Genomic DNA, 15,777 nt, shown 5'->3' on the forward strand with positions numbered 1-15,777 from the left:
CTGGCCCCATTCCGCCTTCCTGCTGGGGACTAAGCTCCGACCGGGGTGGGGTGGGAGAGGGGTGTCTCCATGATGTGGCCTGCTTCGGCCCGTAAGTGTATGACAAGGGGCCCCACGCCTGCCCTAGTCTGAGAGAAGCAGCTCCTGAGAGGAGGTGGGGTGAGAGTTGGGACTATTCACCTGGCCCATGATCAGGGATCATGGGGGTGGGGGTGGGGAGCCACTGCACAGAGGCCTGGGTCTTCCCAGAGTTCCATCATAGAAGCTACGATCGGGTGGCAGGCAAGCCAAGTGGGCAGAGGGAACTTCCAGGATGGCTGAGCTAGGCAGGGGAGAGGATGGAGGTCGGGGCTGCATTTGCAAGTCCCAAAGTCAGAGAGGAGCTCAAGGAACGGGGAAAGGGGCCTGGAGAAGCAGGTCTGGGGTGGTGGTTGAGGGGGACTCTCTGATGTAGGATAAGGCATACTTTTCTCCCCCAGGACAGGCAGTGAGGAGGAGGGCCACCCTGGCACACTCACCAAGGAGGCTAGATCCCTGAGAACCCCCAGGTGAGGCTGGTGCCTGTGTCTCTGCACTTAGGGGGCCAGGACATCTTCATGACAGAGGAGCAGAAGAAATACTACAATGCCATGAAGAAGCTGGGCTCCAAGAAGCCCCAGAAGCCCATCCCACGGCCCCTGGTGAGCCAGGCTCTCGGTTCGGTGGGCGTGGGGAAGATCTGCCCGAAGGGGGCCCTGGGAAGCCCCCACGCCACAAGACCAGCTATCGGGGCCTCTTCACAGTGTTTTGGTGCAGCCTGGGGCCCTTGGCCTGTCCAGGGAAGGAGGGACCTCCAATCACGCACAGGGGCCTCAGTCTCATGGAGGTACAGGGGAAAGCATGAGACAGCCTGGGAGTCCAGGGGTGATCCCCTCCCACAGGAGCTTCTGAGTGAGGCCCCTCCTCCCCTGCAGCACTGGAGGCTTTCCCCAGGGAGGGCTGGGCAGCCACCTGTGTAACCACACTCTTGTAACTCCCTGAGCCGTAGAGTCCCCAGGTGGGTGGGGCCTGGGGGCACTGCTGGGTTCTCTGCTAGGCTGACTCCCTTGGCCAAATCAGGCCAACACACACCCGTGTGTGTGTGTGTGTGTGTGTGTGTGTGTGTGTGTACTGGAGCAGGATGGGGGCAATACTTAGGTAACTCGGGTGAAAGTGTTAGTCACTCAGTCATGCCCAACTCCTTGTAACCCGGCAGACTATAGCCCACCAGGCTCCTCCGTCCTTGGGATTCTCCAGGCAAGAATACTGGAGTGGGCTGCCATTTCCTTCTCCAGGGGATCTTCCTGACCCAGGGGTCAAACCCAGGTCTCCTGCATCACAGGCAGATTCTTTACCAGCTGAGCCACCAGGGAAACCTAGGTTAGGCAGGTGATGGTGCCTAAATCATTCGCTTGTAAGGGGCAGCCCCAGTTTTTGCATCCAATTCATCCATGTCATCTGACTCTTTCCTGTTCTCCATGCTCTGGTCTAGGTTAGGAGTGTGTATGTGTTTTCAATTATTTATAATCATCTCTCTTCCCCAAAATGGGGCTCCCCTGGTGGATCAGATGGTAAAGAATCTGCCTGCAATGCAGGAGACTGGGGTTCAACCCCCAGATTGGGAATATCCCCTGGAGAAGAGCATGGAAACCCACTCCAGTAGTCTTGCCTGGAGAATCCCATGGACAGAGGAGCCTGGCAGGCTACAGTTCATGAAGTCACAAAGAGTCAGACATAACTGAGTGACTTACACTTTCCCCAAAATAATCTTAAAATTCAAGACATGCATAAATACAGTTTCAATGGAAAAAATAAATTCCACAGAAAGAATGGAGAAATTTTGTTACCCTGAGGGCTGAGACAGTTTCTAGAGCTGAACTTTAGATCTGACCTTGAGCCTTCAGACAATGGGAACAAAAAGAGAAGCTTGATGAACAATGGGCTGAGGAAACTTGGGGTAAGAGAAGTCCTTTCCTGAAGTGCCATGAGAGATGGTGTCTGGGACAAGGAGCATGGGGCTGGGCCTGGAAGCCCAGGGAGCTTTCAGCAGGGAGCCAGGCTGTCCAGCACCCTGCCTTTTTCCTCTCCCCGTGATAGTCTGTGAGCATTGGACTGTCCGGAGGGTGGAGTAGGAGGGTCGGTGGTCTGGGCTGAGCGGCAGCAAAGGAGGCCTGCCAGCCTGCCTGTGGCCGCTGCTGATCCCTTCCTTTGCCCTTCCTTTCAGAACAAGTACCAGGGCTTCATATTCGACGTCGTGACCAAGCAGGCCTTCGACGTCTCCATCATGTTTCTCATCTGCTTGAACATGGTGACTATGATGGTGGAGACAGACGACCAGAGCCCCGAGAAGATCAACATCTTGGCCAAGATCAACCTGCTGTTCGTAGGCATCTTCACAGCCGAGTGTATCTTCAAGTTGGTTGCCCTGCGCCACTACTACTTCACCAACAGCTGGAATATCTTCGACTTCGTGGTTGTCATCCTCTCCATCGTGGGTGGGTATGCAAGTCAGCTGGGCAGAGCAGGCCTCCCCCGGCCAGGCATCTCCCTCTCCCCCAGCCCCTGATCTGTGCTCCATGCCAGTACACCAGCTTCCTACATTCTTCGCTCCCTACAGTCCTTCCTACCCCCACCCCCCACAATCACACACACACATCTGGGAAGGCCACTCGGGCCAAGGGGCCAGCTTGGTAGAGGACCCAACACCCCCTCCTGGTCCCACCCTCCCTGAGACCCTGAAACACAGCTCTCTGTTTGGAGAACTTCAAGGGTGAGTCTAGGAAAGGGAATGGGGCCTGTAGGGGTTCCCTGCCTTCCCAAGGGAAAGCCTTCAAGCCCAAGGAAGAGTCTCCAGAGTTGGGAGTAGGTGGCCCTCTAAAGTAGACGTTAACCCTGGAGATGGACCTTCTGGAGTTGAGAATTGCCACCTGGCCACCCTGGTGTATGCCAGGCTTCTTCAGACATCACTTGCCTCATGCAATTCACCATATAAAGTCAGCACCAAGGCAGGGAAATCGTTCAACTAGGGAGAAGCTGAGATAGGAATCACACATAGTCTACTCAAGCTGATACAACAAAAATAGCAGACTGGGTAACTCATAAACAACAGAAACCTACTTCTCACAGATCGGGATGCTGGAAGTCCAAGAGGAAGGCACCAGCATGATCAGGTTTTCTGCTGAGGGTCCTTTTCCTGGTTCATAACCCACACCTTCTTGCTGTGTCCTCAGAAACTGGAAGGGGCCAGGGAGCTCCCTGAACCTCTTCTAGAAGGGCACCAAGCCCATTCATTTGGGTTCCACCCTCAAGAAATTAAGCCCCTCCCAAGGCCCCACCTTGGGGAAGAGAAAGCAATGCCAACCTACTCCAGTACTCTTGCCTGAAAAATCACATGGATGGAGCCTGGTGGGCTGCAGTCCATGGGGTTGCTAGGAGTCGGACACAACTGAGCGACTTCACTTTCACTTTTCACTTTTCACTTTCATGCATTGGAGAAGGAAATGGCAACCCACTCCAGTGTTCTTGCCTGGAGAATCCCAGGGGCGGGGGAGCCTGGTGGGCTGCCGTCTATGGGGTCGCACAGAGTCGGACATGGCTGAAGTGACTTAGCAGCAAGGCCCCACCTCCCAATACCATCATCTTTGGGGGGCGGAATTTCAACATACAAATTTAGGAGGAGACAGAAACACTGAGAACAGAGCACACGCCCGTATCTGTTTGACCTCAGAGCCCAAATTCCTCCTTTAAATTATATTCCTCCTTTTATTAAGATATACTTTTACATAACACAAAACCCACCCTTTCACTTGTACAATTCAGTACTTTTAAGTATATTCACATGTGTGTGCAACCATCATTATGCTCTAATTTTAGAATATTTTCCTTACCCCCAAAAGAGACTCTGCACCCACTGAGCTCACCAGTTTCCCTCTCCCTACCTTCTGGCAGCTCGGCTGGTAAAGAATCCGCCTGCAATGCAGGAGACCCCAGTTCGATTCCTGTGTTGGGTAGATCCACTGGAGAAGGGATAGGCTACCCACTCTAGTATTCTTGGACTTCCCGTGTGGCTCAGCTGGTAAAGAATCTGCCCAAAATGCAGGAGACCTGGGTTCAATCCCTGGGTTGTGAAGATCCCCTGGAGAAGGGAAAGGCCACCCACTCCAGTATTCTGGCCAGGAGAATTCCATGGACTGTATAGTCCATGGAGTTGGAAAGAGCTGGACATGACTGAACAACTTTCACAGTCACAGCCAGCCACCTCCTGGCAGCCACTAATCTAAAATTTTGAGGGACTGCCAAACTATTTTCCAAAGTGACTGCACCACGTTACAGTCCCAAATTCGGTGTAGGAGGGTTCCAGTTATTCCATATCCTCACCAACACTTGTTCCTGTCTGTGTATTTTAATTACAGCCTTGCTAATTGGTATGGAGTGACATCTCATTGAGGTTTTGCTTTGCATTTCCCTGATGACTAATGATGATGAACATCTTTTCACGTGTTTATTGGGCATTTTCCTTGGTATATCTTGGTATATAACAGGAGAAGTGTCTTGGAGGAATGTCTGTTCCAATCCTTTGCTTGATTTTTTAATTGACTTACTTGTGTTTTTATTGAGTTATAAGAATTCTTTATATATTCCAGAGGCCACTCCCTTATCAGATACAAGATTTGCAGATGTTTTCTCCCATTCTGTAGGCTGTCTTTTCACTTTCTTGGTTGTCACCTCTTGGAGCACAGTGGTCTTAACTTTAAGTCCAATTTATCAATACTTTCTTTTTTCACTTGTGTTCAGAGCCCAATCTGGACCCTGCCCCCACAGACCTCTGCCGTAACTGGCTTTCATCTTTCTGCCATGTATAGCCTCTTCAGCGGCACAGAGGGAAAGACAGGGGCCAAGAGAGGGGCTGCTGTGGTTATAGTGATGTGCAGATGCTTAGAAGCTGGAAGTGGGCTCAGGAGGTGCTGCTCCAGGAGGTCTCAGGCAGGGATGAGGGTGAGACCATGCCTGGTGGGACTAGAGAGGATCTTTTCTCTAAAGCAGGTGTCAGGAGCTGGAACGGAGCCCTGAGGGACAGTCTCAAAGATTCCAGGAAGTGTAGACTATATTCAGGAACTACTGGTCCCAGAGCTTGTGTACCAGAGAGGCATGGTTAACAGCTCAACTTGGAGCCAGAGTGTCTGAGTCAAATCCCCACTTCCCACTGACTAGGTGGCAACTTGGATAAGTTAGCTCACCTCTCAGTTTCCTCTTCTGGAAAATGAGGATGATAGTATCAGCTTACCTCCTCGGGTAACTGGAAGGGGTAAATGGACGTGTCAGTTGCTCAACCCAGGGCTCTATCGACAGTGAACGCTTGACACACGTTCGTGAGTGACATTTGTTATTAGGTTGGTGCAAAAGTAATTGCCGTTTTGGACCGTGAATTCTAAACCATTATAACTAGGCTCAAACACATCTTTATTCATCAACATAGGAGCCATTACAATCAACACATTATTGCCAATGAGAAATAAGTGTTTATTCCTATTGCACAAAAATCCATGCCTTGGGATTTGACGAACTCTTGGAAAGCATTTTCTGCCTCCTGCTGGTTGTGGAAGCGTTTTCCCTGCAAAAAGTTGTTGAGATGCTTGAAGAAGTGATAGTGGGTTGGCGAGAGGTCAGATGAATACGGCGGATGAGGCAAAACTTCGTAGCCCAAATCGTTCGACTTTTGAAGTGTTGGTTGTTCAATGTGTGGTCGAGCACTGTCATGGAGAAGAATTGGGCCCTTCCTGTTTACGAATGCTGGCTGTAGGTGTTGCAGTTTTCAAGGCATCTCATCGATTTGCTGAGCATGCTTCTCATATATAATGGTTTCGCAGGGACTCCAAAAGCTGTAGTGGATCAGATGGGCAGCAGACCTCCGAACGGTGACCGTGAACTTTTTTGGTAGAAGTTTGGCTTCAAGGAGTGCTTTGGAGTTTCTTCTTTTTCCAGCCACTGAGCTGGTCATCACTGGTTGTGGTATATAATCCACTTTTCATCGCATGTCACAATCTGACTGAGAAATGATTCGTTGTTGTTGTGTACAATAAGAGAAAATGACTTTTCAAAAGGATGGTTTTTTTGATTTGCGGTCAGCTTAAGAGGTACCCACGTATCAAGCTTTTTTACCTTTCCAATTTGCTTCAAATGCTGAAAGACTGTAGAATGGTCAACATTGAGTTTTCGCAACTTCTCATGTAAGAGGATCAGCTTCAGTGATCCTCTCAATTGGTCGTTGTCAACTTCCAATAGCCGGCCACTGTGCTCCTCATCTTCAAGGCTATCGTGTCCTTTGCAAAACTTCTTGAACCATCACTGCCCTGTGCGTTTGTTAGCAGCTCCTGGGCCAAATGTATTGTTGATGTTGCAAGTTATCTGTGCTGTTTTACAACCCGTTTTGAACTCAAAAAAGAAAATTGCTCAAACTTGTTTTTTGTCTAACATCATCTCCGTAGTCTAAAATAAATATAAAATAGCAAGTAATAAGTCATTAGCAAAAAAAAAAATAATAAAGCGAGACATGCACATTAAAATGATGTAGAACCTAGCTACGTTTATTCAAAATGTATTCCAATATCAAACGGCAGATAAAATATATAGCTACATTTATTTAAAATATATTTCAGTATCAAACGGCAGATTTCAACAATAGAAAAACCACCATTTCTTTGGCACCAACCTAGTGTAATAAACCACCAGTGCTTTGGCTTGTGACAGTTGACATGAAGATAGAAATTATCACAACTGTAATGTTGTCCTTGAGTTTAGGTTAAACCTAGACCATAACAGGATTAACCCTCCTTTCTTGTATTGCCCATATGTCTAGATGACAGTTTTTCAGATAAGTTCACAGATGGTTACATAGGACCTAATTGGCAAAGGAAGGGATATAACTCTTATGTGGGGTTTAAAAACTCTTCAGTTCAGCTCCTTTGTTCTATGTGATTGTTGTTATCCTTGTATAATCCAGCAGTGACTGTAATAGTGCCTTAATCATAACAAGAATTTAGAAATGTATTCAAGAAATGATACCAGAGCAGCCTATAACCTGACATACTGTGTAGAATGGTTTAAAATATGCTTTAACAGAGCTAGGTAAACAAATGTATATCTGACATCTGAGCTCATAGCCACCTTCACTTCCTTTCTGTCTAAACAAATCACCTTTATACTTAATGGGGAGCCAACCAGCTTGAACTTAAGAAAGAATAATAGGTTTTGATGGAAAAATCTATCAGATTTCTTTCAACAGAAAAGAGATGTTAGATAGGAAACTTCTTTATATCTTGCATTAAAGGAACAGGAGAATGATTTTACAGGTTTTAGGAGTCCACTGTGGCTCCTTTGCCTGTGTGTGAAAGGGCTTTCTTGGTGGCTCAGGTAGTAAAGAATCTGCTTGCAATGCAGGAGATCCTGGGTTTGATCCCCGGATCGGGAAGATTCCCTGGAGAAGGGAATGGCAACCTACTCCAGTATTCTTGCCTAGAGAATTCCATGGACAGAGGAGCCTGGTGGGCTACAGTCCATGGGGTCACAAAGAGTTGGATACGACTTTGCCTGTATGTACTGAACTGTAACTTCCTCCAATTTTAAAGGAAAACTGGAGAAGGAAATGGCAACCCACTCCAGTGTTCTTGCCTGGAGAATCCCAGGGACGGGGGAGCCTGGTGGGCTGCCGTCTATGGGGTCGCACAGAGTCGGACACGACTGAAGTGACGTAGTAGTAGTAGTAGTAATACATGAGAAGTCTGGAAAGTTCACTTGGGCCAATACAAGGCAAGTATATTCCATTCTTCTATAACTTAGATCTATGCTCCTTGAAACTCCAAACTCAGAGTAGTCAGTAGAGATGGAGTGGGCAGGCCTGGCAGCTAGCAGGGGTGGGAAGGTCATAGGAGGCACCTCAGAGAGGCTGACTTGTGACAGGTGAGGTGTGAGGAGTGTGCCAACTGCCTGGCCAGTGCCTCTTGTATTTCAGTGTGCACACAAACCACCTGGACTTGTTAAAACACAAGGGGTCTGGGTGCGGAGCTGAGATTCTGCATTTCTGATAAGTGCCCAGGAAATCCCAAGGCTGTTGGTCCTCAGACCACACTCTGAGCAGCAAGGAGCTAAAAGTTCTAGAGTTCTGGTCCAAGCTAGGCCACCAGGGATGCTGAGCAAGTCCGCTGAGGCCCCTGAGCCACAGTCTGGATAATGGGCCTCGTATGTGCAAGTAGGCTCAGGAGACTAAGGGGCGGAGGGCTGAGAAGGCACTTTGCAAAGGATGCAGGAACTGTGGGTCCTTTTCTGGACCATAAATGCAGAAATGGAGACTCCGGTGGGTGGAGGCAGGGTCCTTACAGGCCCCAGGTGACCCGGGCCTCCACTCCCAGGCTCCGTGCCCCTCCCAGCGAGGCTGGGCTGGAGGGGGGACAGTGACGCCACCGGCGGCCACAGTCTCCATCGTTTCCCACAGGCACTGTGCTCTCAGACATCATCCAGAAGTACTTCTTCTCGCCGACGCTCTTCCGCGTCATCCGCCTGGCCCGCATCGGCCGCATCCTCAGGCTGATCCGCGGGGCCAAGGGCATCCGCACGCTGCTCTTCGCCCTCATGATGTCCCTGCCTGCCCTCTTCAACATCGGGCTGCTGCTCTTCCTCGTCATGTTCATCTACTCCATCTTCGGCATGGCCAACTTCGCCTACGTCAAGTGGGAGGCCGGCATCGACGACATGTTCAACTTCCAGACCTTCGCCAACAGCATGCTGTGCCTCTTCCAGATCACCACGTCGGCGGGCTGGGACGGGCTCCTCAGCCCCATCCTCAACACGGGGCCCCCCTACTGCGACCCCAACCTGCCCAACAGCAACGGCTCCCGGGGCAACTGCGGGAGCCCCGCGGTGGGCATCCTCTTCTTCACCACCTACATCATCATCTCCTTCCTCATCGTGGTCAACATGTACATCGCCATCATCCTGGAGAACTTCAGCGTGGCCACGGAGGAGAGCACGGAGCCCCTGAGTGAGGACGACTTCGACATGTTCTACGAGATCTGGGAGAAGTTCGACCCGGAGGCCACTCAGTTCATCGAGTATTCGGCCCTGTCCGACTTTGCCGACGCCCTCTCGGAGCCGCTCCGGATCCCCAAGCCCAACCAGATAAGCCTCATCAATATGGACCTGCCCATGGTGAGCGGGGACCGTATCCACTGCATGGACATCCTCTTTGCCTTCACCAAGAGGGTCCTGGGCGAATCTGGGGAGATGGACGCCCTGAAGATCCAGATGGAGGAGAAGTTCATGGCGGCCAACCCGTCCAAGATCTCCTACGAGCCCATCACCACCACGCTGCGGCGTAAGCACGAGGAGGTGTCGGCCACCATCATCCAGAGGGCCTTCCGCCGGCACCTGCTGCAGCGCTCCCTCAAGCACGCCTCCTTCCTCTACCGCCAGCAGGCGGGCAGCAGCGGGCTCTCGGAGGAGGACGCCCCCGAGCAGGAGGGCCTCATCGCCTACATGATGAACGAGAACTTCTCCCGCCGCCTCGGCCCGCCCTCCAGCTCCTCCGTCTCCTCCACGTCCTTCCCGCCCTCCTACGACAGCGTCACCAGGGCCACCAGCGACAACCCCCAGGTGCGGGCGTCTGATTACAGCCCAAGCGAGGATCTCGCTGACTTCCCCCCAACCCCCGACAGGGACCGCGAGTCAGTCGTGTGAGCGCAGCCCAGGGAAGGGGGGCGCCAGCGCAGAGCATCGCGGCAAACCCAAAGGCAGCCCCAGCCCAGCAGCCGCTGAGCCGTCCGACCTTTGCTTTGGGCTTCGGGAGTGAGACAGGAGCCTCGGCCCCGTGGACCGACAAGGCAGAGTCCTGTGCACCGCGCTGATGGCTGGAAGCACTTGGCCGAGCTGTCTGTTTGGGGTTACCAGTCCTGGGGGCTGGGTCTGGTCTGGCAACGCCCTGGGGCTCTGACCACCACCTCCATCCCAGCTGCTGAGACAAAATGAGAAACCAAGACTGTGTATGTTGTGAATGGGCTTTCATAAATTTATTATATTTGATATTTTTTTACTTGAGCAAAGAACTAACATTTTTTTTTTCACGGGTGGATTGGCAGCGATTCACACTGCCTCTTCCTAACTCTGAACAAGAGTGTCTGGGAGCTGCTGGGGCTCTGCCGTCAATGCAAAAGTGAGATCTGGTGTGGGTCCCACAGGCCTTCACTGCCTAGGGGCAGAAAGGGGGTCCCCCACCGCTTGGGCTGAGGTGCCAGGAGGGCTGAACCCCTTCCCATACACACGTGTGCAGAGTCTCACACTCACAGAGGGCAGACACAAGCCACATGTGGCCTGGACTCCCTGAGACGAGCAAGGTGACCGGCCTTTCCCCCCGGCCCCCCACAGGTGGGATTCTTGTCAGCCAGGGCTCACTCATTGCCCCATTTGCCCCCTGTATGTTTATGCAGGCCACCCTGGAGTCAGGCCTATAAATACAACAAGCTTCCAGAAGAGAGTGGCCTGGCTCCCAGGGCTTGTCCTCGGCACTGACATTGCCTTTCTTCCCTGTAGAGCTTGGCCTCTGTTAGAGTATTAAGGAAAGGGCCTGAGGGAGGCACATAGGTCCAGCCACCCAGCTTGTCCGTGCTGCCCAGCCTGGCTGACCCTGCCCCACAGGCCAGGAAGAGAAGGCTGAGCCCATGGGGCTGGGGTGAAGAACCTACTCCACAGCCCCCAGCACGGTGCCCCCCAGCCCGCCTGGAGAATGGAATCCCCTGTCATCACCCAGGCTCTCTCTGCAGACCTTTCTGCCTCTGCCCGGGGCTGAGGGGGTGCCTGTTTGGACCCCAGCTCCTCTCGAGCTGCGAAAGCACGGGAGAGGGGAGGGCTGCCCAGGCCCCGTACACAGAAGGGGCTGCAGGTGCTCAGCCCAGTCCCGGGGCCCTAGGAGGGGAATGGGCCCCAGGTCTCCTGGGGAGGGGAGCTGAGTGACCCTGGACCAGCACCCCCCGCTCAGCCCGGGGTCCCGGGGACACTGCACATGGGCAGGGTCAAGGCTGCCCATGGGTCTTGTGAGCAGGCCTTTTCAGGGAAAAATACTTTTTTCTAGTCCAATTACCACCACCCTCCCCACCCCCGCCACCCTGCCACAGGGCCTCTTCAGCTGCTGACAATCCTACTGAGCATATGCAAATCTTTCAAAGTAGAGAACTGTCACCCTGAGAGGGACAGTGGTGGCTGGTGGAGGCTGCAGGCAGGGGCTCGGCTGCCCAAGTCCACTCTCCAGCAAAGCCGCCCTCCACCCGGCAGCCACCTCACAGGCCGCCTCTCGGGGCAGCCCCGGAAGCCAGAAGCTGGCTGTCCTAACCTACCTCGCCGAGCCGTCGGGGGGGGGGCCGGCCGTGGGGAGCTGAGGGGGAACCGCCAGCGGCGAGTCAAGTATTAACATTTCTTCTTGTCACTCGTGTTCCCTTGGTGGCAGCCCCAGCCACCCGCCACCCCCAGGGCTTTCTCTTCTCCCATGTTCCCTTGAAGTTGGCGCAGGACGTGGTTTTAACTGTCCCAGCACCACTCCTCTGAGTGGAAATCTTATTTTTGTAGCTCTCTGTGCTGTGCTCTCAAGGCTTGGAGAGGTATATGCCCTCCGCGACACCTGGCACCCTGCGTGGGCAGGGAGGCAGCGGGCAGGCCGGCCAGGCTACAAGCCCAGCTGACCGGAAGGAGACCGGGGTTTTGTGTGTGGGGACAGCCCGGGAGCTGGAGGCAGGTGCCGGGGCCAGCCACTGACTGCAGACCGTGTGGTCGAGGGCAGGGCCGAGCGAAGCCGACTCCTTAGCTTTTAGCGTGTCTCTCATTGCTTTTTTCCCAGAACTGCACAGTGACCAGCAGGATGTGAGAAGGAGGGGAGGGCACAGGAGGGAGGGACAAGCGCCAAGTGCCAGCCGTTGTCAGAACCACCCGAGCACTTCGCACCAAACTTCGTGCATAAACAAGATACATATTTTTAACACAAACCAATAAATGGCTTACATGACCTGGTCTGGATTCTGTCCATTTTTTTTAAAGTATAGTTGATTTACAAATTGATAATATTGTGTTAGTTTCTGGTATACAGAAAAATGATTCAGTTGCACACACACATATATATTTGGGCAGGGAATAGATAGCTGTAAAGTTGGTGTGTGAAGAGACATGACCCCAATGTCATCAAATCCAGCCTTTGTTTTTGCCTCTCCCTGTCCCTTTCAACTTTACTCAGTGGAGATAAACTTCCTTGGCTCCAGATGAAAACCAGGCCAGCCCTGGGGCTTTTCCACTCAAGTCTTGGTGAAACAGCAGCCTTCAGCCACCCTGTGTTGTAAATGCCACCTTAGCTTCGTTCTGAGCATGTCCAGTCCCGTGACAGTCCGAGATGGGGTGGCTGGACAGGCACCACGTGGGCCTCTTCAGGCTTGCAGGGCCTTCTCCGGGTGGTTTCCCAGCCCTGGGGATGCACTCTTCCGGGTGCCCCATGACCCCTCCTCTGCCCATGGGTACCTGTGGGTCCATTCAGCCTCTTCCTGCCAAGCCCCTGGGCTCCCCCAGTAGCCCTGCTGTGGTGGCTTCCATGCTGCCCCTGCCCCACCCACGCTGGCCTGCGGCCCGGCCCTGGCAGCGCCCCACTCCACAGCCACCGCCAGAGCAGCTGGCCCACAGCCCTCCGCCCAGATCCCAGAGCTGGACTCAGATCCCTGTCACTGGTCCACCTGAGTTTTCTCAGCCCCAGGGGGGCCCAGGCCTCACTTGGAAAACAAACTCACGGTCACCAAAGGGGAAAGGTGGGGGTGGGGAGGGATAAATTAAGAATTGAGGATTAACCTATACAGACTACTGGGCTTCCCTGGTGGCTCAGACGGTAAAGAATCCACCTGCAATGTGGGGAACCCGGGTTCGATCCTTGGGATAGGAAGATCCCCTGCGGGAGGGCATGGCAACCCACTCCAGTATCCTTGCCTGGAGAATCCCCATGGACAGAGGAGCCTGGTGGGTTACAGTCCAGGGGGTCGTAGAGTCAGGCATGACTGAGCGACTCAGCACAGCACACTACTGTATATAAAAGAGATTATCCACAGGGAACTGCCATAGTGCAGGAACTCTACTCGATAGTCTATAGTAACCTATACGAGCAAAGGATTTGAAAACGAACGGATGTATGTACATGTATAACGGGATCACTTTGCTGTGCACTTGAACCTAATAAACTAACGCAACACTGTAAATCACCTATCCCTCCAACAGAAGACATTGGCCCGGGAGGTGCAGGCTGATCCAGAGGGAGGCAAGGCGGCCCTTGCGGTCACCGCACCACCGCAGCTGTCACCCGGCCGCTCGGGGCGAGGCAGGGGTCCAGGCTCCATGAGGGGACGGACGCCGGCTCCTGTGTCAGAGGGAAGGCATGCGGCCCGGGATCTCAGCCCTTGGCAGGGACAGAGATGATCCTGGACAGACGTCAGCTCTCACCCTGGGGCCGCAGCCCTGGCAGGCACTCATTCCTATAGGTGGAGATGGAGCGGGCAGCAGCCGAGAGCCAGGAGATGCCGAAGGCCAGCTCTCATGGGCTGGGGGTGCCACGGGGTTGTACACCCCTCCAGCACACTGTCCTCTGTGTATGAGCTCCCTGAGGGCTGGGGAAGGCCCAGCGAGCGCCCCCATACCACCATCTCCAGCCCTGCCCGTGCCCGACACAGGTAGGAGCCCAGGAATGTTAAAGCAAGAGGCACCCCATCAACCCAGCTCTTCAGTGTCCACAGGGTTCACCTGGACCCTCTCCTCTGTCTGAACCCTTCCTGCCTTTCTGTCCTATGAGACCCTTGGCCCCATTTCTCAGCCACATTTCTACCTTCCATTCCTTGTTCTTCTGGAAGGAGGTCACCTACATGGAGGGGCATGGGCAGATTCACACAGAGGGTACACTTAAGGCACAGTAGCCAGTGTCTATGTTGACGAGGAGGCAGGTGTGCCCACTGGGAGATGCCTGAAATCCTAACACTGAACCTGAGGCTTCCTGTCCCAACCACCCTGGACCACGATCCTCAGGATAGGGGGAGGCAGACAGCCCAGAGGTGGGGGGCAAGGGACTTGGTTTAGAAATGACACTCAAAGCCTGGCAGCTGCCAAGCTCTGTCTGGGGGGAATCCCAAGAGGCCCTCACCTGAGGCACCTCTCTCCTGTGGGTGTCCCAAGTCAGTGTAAATGGCAGGGGAGGGGGCTGGGCCAGCTCAAGCCCAGCACGTACAATCACCACTCTGACAAGCACTTCCTCCCATGCCAGCTCACGAGGCTGGCATCCACGGTCAGCTGCCAGGCACCTGCTGCCAGAGAGAAAAGGCCCATCACCCAGCCTCCGTGGCGGCATGAGCCAGCTCGAGTTCCAGAGAGGCGTGCGAGTTGCAGCAGAGCCCCCTTCCCCGGATGCGGGCGAGCAGCGGCGGTCCGTCCTGGCCTCCCGCCCTGCCGTCCTCTGTGTCTGGCTGCCGTGGGCTGAGTCTGCCTCCAGGATTTGCTCTTGGAGCCATGTCTCCTGAGGACCATCTGTCTGCCACTCACCCTCTCGGGCCGCACTTCCTGGACAGCCAGGGGCCAGGCTGCTTCTGCGTGCGGGGCTGAGGGAGGTTCTGCAAGGACAAGAGGGCAGGCAGGGCCTGACCAAGAGGAGAGGCCAGCTCGATGGAGATAATTGGGCCTCCTGTATCCTGTATCAATCCATCACGTTTATAGTCTCCCTCCAGACAGGAGACAGTGAGGAAATGACAAAAGCCAATCAGGCCAATAAATGAGGGTAATGGAATAACCAGTACGTGCAGCCCCGAGCCCCAGAGCCAGGAGCAGGCCGAGCCCCGCCACTCCCCTCCCCACCCCCCACCGCCGGTCTCTGTCCTGACTTCAGCCAGAGTCCCCAAGGGCCAGGCAAAACCAGACAACAGCCTCCACGGGAGTGTCCGGCTGGAGATCCAGCTACTCAGTTCCAGCTGGGGTCCTCCCCGCCTCCTCTCTCTCTCTCTCACACCCCACATCCAATCCCGCAGGAAATCCTGTTGGCTCTATCTTCAGAATGCATCCCAAGCCTGACCACTTCTCAACACTTGCACGGCCGCCATTGCTGGTCTGAGCCACCATGGCCTCTCGCCTGGAATCTCCCAAAGGCCTCCTGCTTGGTCCTGGGCCCAGACCATTCTCAACACAGCAGCCAGTGGGGTCTATCAAAAGTCACGCTCAGGCTGCTGCTTCACACAGAACCCCACTGGCCCCCAGCTCACTCAGAGAACAGACTTAATGTTTTCTATCAACTCGTCAAGAATTTACTGACATATCCAGTTCCTCTCATTTTTACTTTTTTTTTTTTTTTTGAGAGATGGCTGGATGGCATCACTGACTCAATGGACACGAGTCTGAATGAACTCCAGGAGTTGGTGATGGACAGGGAGGCCTGGTGTGTTGCAGTTCATGGGGTCGCAGAGAGTCAGACACGACTGAGCGACTGAACTGTACTGAACTGAACTGAGAGATCTTCACTCTCTGCTTGAATCGTTTACAAAACGAAATAGGGGCTGAGGTCTGACAGCACTGCCATTTCACTGTAGAGGGGACCTGGATACCTTGCAGGGTCCAGGCTACCAAAAGGCAGTTGATGTTGTTTACTCACTAAGTCATGTCCAACTCTTTGCAACCCCATGGACTGTAGCCCACCAGTTCCTCTGCCCCGGGGATTTCCCA

At 53.6% G+C, this 15,777-nt stretch overlaps 1 protein-coding gene across 2 annotated transcripts in view; it reads left to right on the plus strand.

Moving 5' to 3' along the window:
• Positions 1 to 12,058, plus strand: part of SCN5A (sodium voltage-gated channel alpha subunit 5) — an 88,136-nt gene extending 76,078 nt beyond the window's left edge. For both annotated transcript variants that reach the window (XM_040246212.1, XM_040246211.1), the window contains exons 25-27: positions 576 to 680; positions 2,243 to 2,513; positions 8,507 to 12,058. In XM_040246212.1, the coding sequence (XP_040102146.1) occupies positions 576 to 680; positions 2,243 to 2,513; positions 8,507 to 9,747 (1,617 nt within the window). In that variant the 3' untranslated portion in view covers positions 9,748 to 12,058. The remainder of the gene's footprint in view (positions 1 to 575; positions 681 to 2,242; positions 2,514 to 8,506) is intronic.
• The last annotated feature ends 3,719 nt before the right edge of the window (positions 12,059 to 15,777 follow it).

The sequence above is a fragment of the Oryx dammah genome, unplaced genomic scaffold, assembly GCF_014754425.2.
Source record: "Oryx dammah isolate SB20612 unplaced genomic scaffold, SCBI_Odam_1.1 HiC_scaffold_9, whole genome shotgun sequence".
Taxonomy (NCBI): Eukaryota; Metazoa; Chordata; class Mammalia; order Artiodactyla; family Bovidae; genus Oryx; species Oryx dammah.